General features: G+C 44.5%; 1 protein-coding gene across 1 annotated transcript in view; it reads right to left on the bottom strand.

Moving 5' to 3' along the window:
- The window catches only part of TRAPPC9 (trafficking protein particle complex subunit 9), a 567308-nt gene that overhangs the window by 343812 nt on the left and 211405 nt on the right, over positions 1–12091 (bottom strand). The window contains 2 exon segments of the mRNA XM_060243197.1: positions 3553–3643; positions 11365–11518. Coding sequence (XP_060099180.1) covers positions 3553–3643; positions 11365–11518 — 245 coding nt within the window.

Below are 12091 nucleotides of genomic sequence, written 5' to 3'. Positions count from 1 at the left end.
TTTCTCCAGGGGAACTGACCCCTGAATTCTAAAGATGAGCTGTAATTCTGGGGGGTCCCCAGGCCCGCCAGGAGGCTGGCATCCTCACCACCCGGTCTTTAGATAACTCCAGCTAAAAACTCTCAGTTTTCTGCATCTGTGTCTGAATTCAAACAGTTGTTGGCTACATTTATCTGACTTAGATCCTCCCCCAAATTATGATGGATGTCAACCAACAAAGGCAGTATACATGAAGGAGATTTGGGGTCTTCTGTTAGGGCTATGATAACTTATCAGGTAACTCTTGAGACATATCTATAAATAAATGTACTGTCTAACGTATTGGCTGTATATATTTTACATGTCAAAGTCAGAGGCCCACACAGGTATAATATCCCCAGTTCCTTAACTAATGTCTTCCTTTGTATGACTTTTTAAATAAAAAAGTTAGATGAATGGAGAACTCAGGAAAAGTCACAAATAAGAACTCTCTCTCTAATATTTGCATTAATGTGCTTCGCAGAAAACCTTTTTGAACATAAAGGCTATGTTCTGTATTCTTGATGCCTGCGGGCCTACAGTGAGAGGGCTTCTGGAGTTCTGGCCCCACTGGTGGACCTCTTGATGGCACCTGTTTTGGTTTTTGTCACTGTGTGACACAGAGAGTTGGACTGGATGGGCCATTGGCCTGATCCAACATGGCTTCTATTATACTCTTATGGGTTTTTTCCCTGTTTTGTTTTGGGGGGTTTTAAAATATGTTGGCAGCATTGTTACTGCACATTAAACACAAGTCTATTTCTACATTTGAGCTGGTGCCTGGCACTAAAAAAGAAATTTATAAATGGTAGAAATGTATTGCACTTGGAGTTGTTTAATTAGTCACAATTTATTGCACATTTTAAATAGACATCTATTATAAAAAAAAGGGACTTGAGTTGGAAAAAAATCACTTACAAGAAACTCAAAATTCTTGCATTAACCTGCAACATATTTCTTATTTTTAAGGCATTTCCCATTTTCAATATATACATAAGAACAAAAGAAAAGCCCTGTTTGATCAGACCAATAGTCTGTCTAGTCCAGCATCCCATCTCACATGGTGGCCAACCAGTTCCTCTGAACAGCCAACAACAAGGCATAGAGGCCGAAGCCTTTCCCAATAAGAACACAAGAAAGTCTGCTGGATCAGTGCAGTGGTTCCTCTAGTCCAGCATCCTTCTCACACAGTGGCCAACCAGTTCCTCTGGAAAGCCAACAACAGGACATACAGGCTGAGGCCTTCCCCTGATGTTGCCTTCTGGCTCTGGGATTCAGTGGCTTAGTAACTTAGTTTTAGTCTAATCACTCTGAATTTCACTTAACGAACATATACCACCATAAGCTACTACATAAAGCCTGATAAGATCTTAATTTTTCAGTCTCCTTAAGGGCAAAGAAAATGGAGCAGTTAGATTCAAGTGCAGTAGCACCTTGGGTCTGTCATAACTCTCTCAGAGCTGTTCTGCTCAAGAGCAGTTTCTGTCAGAGCTCTCTCAGCCCCTCCTACCTTACAGGGTGTCTGTTGTGGGGAGGGGAAGGGATAGCACAGAGGTGGCCAACGGTAGCTCTCCAGATGTTTTTTGCCTAAAACTCCCATCAGCCCCAGCCATTGGCCATGCTGGCTGGGGCTGATGGGAGTTGTAGGCAAAAAGCATCTGGAGAACTACCACTGGCCACCCCTGGGATAGCAGATTGTAAACCGCTCTGAGACTCCTTCAGGAAGTGAAGGGCAGGGTATAAATCCAATCTCCTCTTCTTCTTCACCTTAGAGACCAACAAGCTTTTGGGGGTATGAGCTTAGGAAAGGCAAAAGCTCTCTTTGCAAAATACAAGCCGCATAGATTATGACTCCAACTACCATTCACAGAACACAGACATTCATCTCATAGTTAGCAATGATCTCACCAGTAACCAGCAGCAGCCACCGTATCTGGCTGAAGGTTATTTCTTTGTGTGCTGGACCTGGGAAATTATAAAAGTAAAGTTCTTTGCTAAACAGAATGGAACACGGGGGGGAAAGGAACCGCTTTCTAATGCCGATTCCGACCAACGCCTGATTAGATTGCAAGCAGTAAGAAATCCTTAAATGACATCATCAACATTCTTATCTCAAAGTAAGCAACCTTCCCTCAACACAGCAAATGAAAAAGATTCAAGAAGATTTTACTGACTCTTCTGAGGTTATATGAAGTCTCTATGCAAATTTAAAGCAATAGGTTTTATTGTTACAGCAACTCAAGAGCATGCACTTTTCGTCGAGCAGCATCTAAGTAAACGAATAGATTTTTTTTTAAATTTCAGCCCGCTTTTATCCTTCTCTTTATTTTGTGTGCTTCTGTAAAAGAATACTTAAAAGGAAACAGCAGAATTCCAACCAGCCACCTGCTGTGTATCCACGAGCATCGCTTCAAGAAGGAAATGTGCATGAGATGCCTGGCTACCGTTGGCTCACAGACCTGATGGAGAGCAAACAGCCTACTCAACTGGCAGAGCATCTCCCGGTGCTGGAAATCCCGAAATACCTCAAGTCAAAATAAAAAGAGCACCACGAGGAACCTTCAAATATCAACGCTGATACACCTAGAACCACTAATCGATGTTCTGCAGAAGCCACGCTGTGACCAAACCGCAGTCCAGAGTACGGATTACACATGGCAAATGCATCCAGAAACAGTTACAGGAAACTGCCAGTAAGTAAAAGGACAGTGGGTGGGCGTGGCAATTGGAAAGCCTTCAGATGTTTTCCCACTCATCTGCCTTCCTCAAAACTTGTGGAGGGGGAAAGCCAGACGGGAAAGAACCATTTTGTCTCCCTTTCTTTTTCCCCTTGCTCAAGTTCACAGCCTGCCGCTCTTCACACATATACAAACACCCCAAGATCGTGTCACATGGGGCCTGCCACACAAACATGTAATGTGGCTCTTGTTTTGCTTACACAGCCTTCCCTTAGCACATATTACGAAGCCGTACCCCCTTTCAATTCACAAGTTTCCTGTGTTGATTGTATGCACAGAGAGAATACAAAAAGCCCTGCAGATTATTAAATGTAATTGAGAACACAGCTTTTATTGCAGATCAGTATGTATTGTGTTGGATAATTTACTCAACCATATGCATTACATTGCATACGAGTTATGCCTTGCATAAATAATTAGTAGTGTGTGTTTGGGGAGGCGGGGCTGGAAAAATGAATCTCTACTCCCTTGCCAGCAGGTACTAGACAGCAAAGCTATAACCCAACACTAATAACAAGTTTTCAGAAAATAAAAGGCTGCCCTAAATTATTTTCTGCAGCCAAGACAACACAATATAGCAGGAGAAAGGTCTCATACTATGCCATTATACTTCAGTGATTTTGAAGAAATGACTGGGGAGGAAAAAATAACTAAAAGAAAGCCGTGCGACGCAGTATGCATTGCTGAACATTTTTCAAGCGGTTACCAAGTGATTTTTGCGGAGTCCGCTTTGGGAAGAAGCAGTGTATCGGAAGGCGAACGTTACAGAAGCATCCATCTTTCCAGTATTACTCACCCCACTGGAGAGGAGCCAACTGCAGCTGCTCCAGCACTAGTTGATTGAGAACGCCTTCTACGCTGGCTTCCCCTTCACGCTTCAAAGAGGGGTAAATGAGAAGTCAAGGAACATCAGAGAGAAATATGGCTCGCGGAAAGCAAAAAAGAAGAAGAGTTGGGTTTACACCCAGTCCTTCACTCGGAGTCTCAGAGCGGCTTACAATCTCCTTCCCTTCCTCTCCCCACAATTCAGGCATCCTGTGAGGCAGATGGGCATGAGCGAGCTGCTCATGAGAACTGTGGCTGACCCAAGTTCTCCCAGCTGGCTGCATTTGGAGGAGTGGAGACTCCAACCCAGTTCTCCCAGATTAGAGTCTGTGCTCCTAACCACTACACCAGTAAACTGTATTTTACAATTGTTTTATACAATAATCATGGTATATACCATGTCCTGTTAGCTGCCCTGAGCCTGCTTCGGCGGGGAGGGCGGGATATAAATAAAATTTTTTATTATTATTACTACACCAAACTGGCTTCAAAAAACATGCCTGCACAACCATATTTATACCAGATTATCTGGAGGTATGGGATGGGTTGCCATCAGTACGCTGATGACACCCAACTCTATCTACTGATGGACAGCCGACCTGATGATGTCCCAGAAAGCCTGGATCAACCGTTGAAAGCCATGGCTGGTTCGCTTAAGTTGAGCCGACTAAGGCTGAACCTGACGAAGACAGAGGTCCTTTGCCTGCATTGCAGCGGTCTGAGCAGGGAAACCCCCCTACCAACTTTTGATGGGGCGCCACTAACAATGGCGCCCAAGGTCAGAAGCTTGGGGTGCTACTGCAGACCTCCCTGACGATGGAGGCCCAGATAGCAGCAACTGCAAAATCTGCTTTTTTTTCATTTTAGGCGGGCAAAACAGTTGGTTCCTTTCCTTGATTGTGGCGACCTGGCAACTGTGATTGATGCAACGGTCACTTTGAGATTGGATACTGTAATGCCCTCTACTTGGGGCTGCCTTTGTCGCGAACCCGGAAACTTCAGCTAGTGCAGAACGCAGCTGCTAGGCTGCTATTGGGGCGGCCCAAGTGGGACCAGATACAGCCAGTGCTGCAGGAACTGCACTGGCTACCAATAGTGTACCAGATTCATTACAAAGTGCTGGTTATCACCTTTAAAGCCCTGTATGGCCGAGGATCTGTTTACCTGAGGGACTGCTGTCTCCACACATTCCCCAGAGAGTGCTGAGATCTGGATCTCAACATCTCCTAGTGATCCCCAGGCTGAAGGAGGCGAGACTGTCGACCACCAGGGGTTGGGCCTTTTCAGTGGCAGCCCCCTCCTGGTGGAATCAATTGCTGGAAGAGGTTAGGGCCTTGCGGGACCTCGCTCAGTTCCGCAAGGCCTGTAAGACCGCTCTCTTCCGGCAAGCCTTCAGTCGACTGTAGGAGAATACTGGAACAACTGTCGTCCTGAGAATATGAGTAACATCTGATTTGTTAGCACCAGCTGTATATTGTTTTTAACTTATATTGTTTAATGATTTTATTGATTTTATTATTGCTATCATAGTATACTATGATCTGAGGTAAGCCGCCCTGAGCCCACCTCGGCGGGGAGGGCGAGGCATAAATTGAATTAAACATAAACATTTTTGAATACAGACTATCTTAACGAAAAATTCAGCGCTGCATAATGACTCAACGTGGATGGACACTTGGCTTCTCCGGTTGGAGTGTCTCTCCTGAACGTCTAGATTCTGGTCCAGTAGCACTTCAGAGAACAATAACACTTCCAGAGTATAAACAAGAGGTTTCCAACGTGGTGCCCGTGGGCCTCACAGAGCCCGCTGACACTTTTCCTGGCATCCACCAAGTATAAGAACATAAGAACATAAGAGAAGCCATGTTGGATCAGGCCAATGGCCCATCCAGTCCAACAGGGTATAAACCCAATATCATCATCATCCATCATCATAATTTTGATCTGTACTTGACAGACATAACCTTTACTGGCATAACAGAAAAGAAAAACAAGATCCAAAGGAACTTCAAAATGGGACATACAAACCACAGTTATTTGCAAGCCCAACCAGCATGGGAATTCAAGGTTACAAGCAAAACTTAACTTAAAAAAAAAGGAGTCAATTGCACCTTTAAGACCAACTTAGTTTTATTCAGAACGTAAGCTTTCGTGTGCATGCACACTTCTTCAGACGAGGAATGAGGTACGGTAAGCATAGACACATATAGCTGGTGGGGTTTGGAATGCCAAGCTATACTTGTCTCTGCTTACTGTACCTCATTCCTCGTCTGAAGCAGTGTGCATGCACACGAAAGCTTACGTTCTGAATAAAACTAAGTTGATCTTAAAGGTGCAATTGACTCCTATTTTGTTCTGTTACTTCAGACTAACACAGCTGCCTATTTGGATTTAACTTTAAAAAGTGGAGTGAGGTATTCCTCCACCTGACTCCATTTTTAATTTCTTTCTCATTCACTGCTAGGGCTAGAAGTTCTGCAACCTGCTCAGTAATTGAGGGACTTTTGTCAGCCAACAAAAACTCTATCCTTTTGTTTGCCACCAAGTTGGGGGCTAAGAGGAGAGGTCTGATCAGGCGGCGTCGGTGATGGGTATGTAACGGGCAGTCTAACAGAACGTGCTGTACGGAGTGAGGTTCTCTACCACATCTGCATTGTCTCTGTTCGTAAGGGATACCCTTATATCTGCTATACTAACAATGATGGCCTGACCCGGATGGCTCAGGCTAGCGTCAGATCTCAGAAGCTAAGCAGGGCTGGGACACGGATGGGAAACTACTAAGGAAGTTCAGGTTTGCCACGCAGAGGCAGGCAATGGCAAACCACCTCTGATTGCCTCTTGCCTTGAAAACCCTACAAGGGTCACCGGAAATTGGCTGAGACTTGATGCCACGCCGGCAACGTTACTTGGAGTTGTCAGATAACTGAAATTAACCATCTGCTTAGGGACTTAGGAGCAAAAACAAAACAAAACCCCAACCAACAACCGCACTGAGCTTCTCAGCCTTTAATTGCTTTCTCTTTACTCTGCAGCTTCACCCGAGGCATCACGCTACGGAGATGTTTCTCTCTGTCTGTCTTGCCACTTCCGATGTGAATAAATACAGATGAATGAATGCATCCCGGTGCTACCTCAGCACAAATAAATTAGCACATTTTCATAAACAGAAATTATACTAATGGAAAACTGCTTAAAGTGATTAATGAATACAGCTTACCATAAGCATTTCCTCTCATTTGCTGCCTGAACTTTGGGGAATACTGATTACCCTGGCATTTTCATCGGGCTAAATGAATTTGTTAGGGGGCGTTGCTGTGCCGTTACACCTTTTGCTCTCCAGGATTGACAGCATTTTCACATGGAGGAACCAGGCAACATTAGTCTCAGATTCTTTCATTCCCATATTTTCCCTGGCATCGCCCTTGTATGACCTTCGGTTCCACAATATCTAGTGCAATGTTAAAGCTCTACATGGTTTGGGACCAGGGGATCTGAAGGACCATCTTCTCCCATACTTTCCTGCCTGGGAATTAAGATCACAGGGAGAGGACCTCCTGAGTAAGAAGCTCATCTAGTGGCCCCATGAGAGAGGGCCTTTTTGGTGGCAGCCCCATGATTACGGAATGTCTCCAGAGAAGTGTCCCTGGCCCCATTGCTGTCAATCTCGGCAGGCAACTGAAGACGTTGTATTTAGGACAACATGTGACTGAGATTTTAAAAAATTTCTTGGTAGTCCTAATTGGAGTTTTTAAAATTATGACTTTTTATGTGTCTTTAATAGGAGGTGTACTGTTCCTCCAGTCTTCCCAGGATTTATTCTGAAAGATAGGAGCAATTAATGCATTTTTTGAAATCACCATAGAAGGGGAAGTCCACCAGAACCTTTACGAGCCTGGATGCATCTGGTGCTGCATGAACTGCACTGGCTACCCCTTGTGTACTGGATCCATTTCAAGATGTTGGTCCATACCTTTAAGGCCCTTTACGGCCTGGGGCCTGCATATCTTCAGGACCGCCTCTCCCCATATGAGCCCCCCCCCCCGGGCTCTGAGGTCAGCTGGACAACATCTTCTTGTGATCCCTGGCCCTAAGGATGCACAACTAGCTTCAACAAGGGCCAGGGTCTTTTCGGTCCAGGCCCCTACTTGGTGGAATGAACTCCCGCTGGAGATCCGGGCCCTGCGGGACTTATCCAAGTATCGCAGGGCCTGTAAGATGGAGCTCTTCCGCCAGGCTTTCAATTGATCTAGTGGTTGTCCCCTGAAGTCATCACTTCCCCCAGCAACTTATTAGCACCCTACCATCTAGGTGCTTATGTTATGCTGAATACTATCAGCCTGTAAGTGGTTGATGACATGTTGCCAAATGATGTGGACCATGGTCTTTGTTAATTCTGTAATTATGATATTATCTAGTCTGGATGTGGTTTGTTTAATATCTCTGTAAGGGTTTTAATGTAAGTTGCCCAGAGACTGCGGGATAGGGTGGTGGTTGATGACATGTTGCCAAATGATGTGGACCATGGTCTTTGTTAATTCTGTAATTATGATATTATCTAGTCTGGATGTGGTTTGTTTAATATCTCTGTAAGGGTTTTAATGTAAGTTGCCCAGAGACTGCGGGATAGGGTGGGGTATAAATAAAATAAATAAATTAAATTAAATTAAACATGCCCAAGTGTTTCATGTAAAGGTTTCAAACATACATTTGTAAATGTGTGTTTGGCACTCCCTCTAGGGAAAGCATAGCATGGTCAATCAATCTGGAATGGAGAAGCAAGGGGCTCAGTAAGGATAAGTATCCTTCTTGCAGCTGCTTCTCCACTGTCAACAGCCCCCTTCCAATGGTACTGTCCATTTATCTATGAACCCAAACCTGAGGTAGTTAACTCGAGATAGTAAATAAACATATCAAACTTGGATCCCTGCTACAAATATACATGGCGGGAAAGACGAGTGAATGGAAAAGATACTGGAATGAATAATGCCATGCACTCATGACCAATTTTCTTAGCTGTCTTCCTCTGTCAGATTTGAACCGGAAGCACTGGCATGAACCAACCCTCTTCTAAATTACAGTACTTCGGTTCATCTTCCCCGACACCCCTTTAAATAACCAAGTGCAACAATTTCCCATTTCTAGCTGCCGAAGCGCCACCTTTGCTTGCCAAGAACATTACTCGAGCTGCCAAAATGCTTCAGAAATAGTTCTTATTTTGAATAACTTACTAAATATTTAGAAAATATTAATAAAAAGAATCACAGGTTGAAAAATATTAGCCTGTCTAAAAATTGTGTGCCATCTGTTCAGAGAATGAACTGCAGCAACATGATTCTGTGGCACAGACAACAGCAGATGAATCAGCACATGCCTAAGAATTTCTTTTTTTTTTTTAAATCACCCTCCCCAAATTGGCTTCTTAATATAACTTCTCTCAGCACATTAAAATACACTACATAATACAGTCTGAATGAGAATTAGAATCTTGTTCCTTTAAATTACAGCATAATATTCCTGAACTCAGGGAGTATCTCTGTATATATTGAGCAGTGAAGTGTACAGAAGCATCTTAGCTAAATATCTCTCTTCTTCAGTTCTTCAGAGCCAGTTCAATGTAATGGTTAAGTGTGCGGACTCTTATTTGGGAGAACCAGGTTTGATTCCCCACTCCTCCACCTGCAACTGCTGGAATGGCCTCGAGCTAGCCATAGCTATTGCAGGAGTTGTCCTTGAAAGGGCAGCTTCTGGGAGAGCTCTCTCAGCCCCACCCACCTCACAGGGTGTCTGTTGTTGGGGGAGAAGATATAGGAGGCTGTAAGCTGCTCTGAGTCTCTGATTCAGAGAGAAGGGTGGGTTATAAATCTGCAGTCTTCTTCGTTAACCAACAGAATTGCAGACCATGATGGACCTGGTAAATGGCAAGAGAAACCATCCAGGCCTTTGCTTAAGCGGAGAAGCACTGCCATCTGTGATGGACAAGACAAAGCAAGTTTTAAAATGCTGCTTGTGTCAGAGAGTCAGGGAGTTCATGAGTTAATCTTCCCTGGAGAAAAGAGCTTATGTGATTGGCAGCTCTACTCTCTCTCTGATTGGCCAGCATCAGCTCAGAAGGGAAAGAAAACAGCTGATCTGGAAGGAAAGGGTTCATTCGCCTTTCGAGTCACTTTTGGTCTTTGAAATCTGTTTGGGAGTGGGGGGGGGGAGGCATCAAGAGTCAGTCATACCATCCCTCTTCGGACCTTGGCACCAGCAGCTTGAAAAGCCATGCCATTCGCATATTTAAAAAGTAACCTAGGGGAAATTTTTGACTGATAAAAGTTGAAACCCAGGAAAAACCGATGAAACTCTTTTGTGAAGGGGCAGGAACTGGAAAAATGGGGTGCCAACCAACCCGCAGGCAACTTGCTAAAATTTATTTGGACCTGTCATCAAAAAAGCCTGCCATTCTCTTTAGGAAGATGTAAACATGCTCCAAGATCTCCCTGGAAGCAACTCAATTGGGCTTCTGCTTCAACACCTCCCACTGGACGGCGGTCATGACCTGATACCATCTCACCAACTGACACGTCATAAGAACATTAGATGAGCCCTGCTGGATCAGACCTGTGGGTCCCTCTAGTCCAGCATTCTACCTTAACACAGTGGTCAAAGAGTTCCTCCAGAGATCTGACAGGGCAAACAGGTTGAGGCTTTCATAAGAGCCCTGCTGGATCAGAGCAGTGGTCCATCTAATGCACCAACCTATCTTGCACAGTGGCCAACCACTGAGGTCTTCCCCTGACGTTGCCTCCTGGCTCTGGGACTGCAAGTTTACTGCCTCTGAATGTGGAGGTTCCTTTTAGTGATCATGGCTAGTAGACACTGAAAGACCCATCCTTCATGGATCTGTCCAATTCCCTTTTAAAGCCATTTATGCCTGTGGCCAGTATGGTGTGGTGGTTATGTGCACAAACTCTAATCTGGGAGAACCGGGTATGATTCCCCACTCTTGTACATGCACCTGCTGAGTGACCATGGGTCAGTCACAGTTCTTGAAAGAGCTGCTCTCTCAAGAGCAGTTCTCAAAAAGAGCTCTCTTAGTCCCACCTACCTCACAGGATATCTGTTGTGGGGAGAGGGAAGGGAAAGGAGATTGTAAGTCGCTCTGAGACTCTGAGTGAAGAGCAGCATATAAATCCAATCTCTTCCTGCTCCTGTATCACTATATCTTCTGGCAGCAAATTCTACATTGAAATCACTCTCTGTATAAAGAAGTATTTCCTTTTGTCCATCCTGAACATCAGCCTCACTGGATGCCCTTGAATGCTAGTATTTTGGGAGAGGGAGAAAAGGTTCCCTCTGTCCACACTCTCTATCCTGTGCATAATTTTATAAATCTCTATTATGTCTCCTTCCCCGACTCCCAGTCGTATCTTTTGTAAACTGGAAATTCCCAGACCTTCACAGCCTTGCCTCATCTCCCTGTACTATACTGCCATTGAACTCTCTGAAAAAGAAAGTCCGAAATTTGCAAAAATAGTATACGAGACAGTTTTCTCTCTTCATTTCTCCAATCACAGAACATTTGAATCAGAAAATAGCAAGGCCTCATACCAAATACCGCAAAAGACCTAAGTAATTGAGAAAGCGATTAAATTTAAGAATTCTATAATAATGTTAAGTGCTCCATTTCCAACACTTTCCTCTCACAGACCTCTTCCTAGAAATGATTTGAATGAAAGGTCACAGGCCTGCGACAAGAGCATGGGGGGGAGGGGGGGGGAGATGAATCTGAAAAGGATATAATTTTCCAGAGGATGTCTAGCTTGCTGTTGATCTCCAGACCTTTTGCCTGTTGTCTTTCTTCTTCCAGCTGCCTTAGATTTGTAAACTGTGCTGTTTCACTAGGCGAGTCCGGGTAGCTCTCAAAATTGAACTTGTCAACTTGAATAGCCATGCTGCAATTAAAGAAGAAGAACATCAGATATTATTACTATAGAAATGCTGTGAACAAATAACTTCAAAGCAGGACTGCCTAGACCAGGTGTGCCAAACATGAGGCTCAGGGGCTGAATCAGAGGTCCACAGAGGGCTCCTATCAGGCACCTGAGAGACTGGCTGTCGTCTGCTTCCTTCTCCCTCTCTCTTGCTTCCTTCTGCTTCATAGCTTGCTTTGCCAGGCTTGCTCAACTGCACAGGAGTTACATAACAAAGCCTCTTATTTTCTCTACTGGCTGAGTCTCCTCCCTTGGGGAGGAAGGGGAGAGGGAGAGCTTGCTTTGTCAGGCTCCTCCCCTTCCTTGTCCCCTGGGAAGGAAGGAAAGAGCCAGAGTTTCCTTTGCACAGTTCCCTGAATCCCATGGGAGAAATAAAGAAGACCGACCGACGAGTGCTAGTGTTTTAAGCAGGTTTTTTTTTAATCTTTAATTGTGTTTGTCTGATTCCTTTATAACGTTTATACTACTTAATCTTAAATAAGTACACATATGGACCGGCCCGACATAGCCTGGCCCGACAAGGTCTCACTTATG

Source organism: Heteronotia binoei, chromosome 7 (genome assembly GCF_032191835.1).
Source record: "Heteronotia binoei isolate CCM8104 ecotype False Entrance Well chromosome 7, APGP_CSIRO_Hbin_v1, whole genome shotgun sequence".
Classification (NCBI taxonomy): Eukaryota; Metazoa; Chordata; class Lepidosauria; order Squamata; family Gekkonidae; genus Heteronotia; species Heteronotia binoei.
The sequence above is the reverse complement of the archived record's forward strand: the minus strand, read 5'-3'. Positions and strand labels throughout refer to the sequence as shown.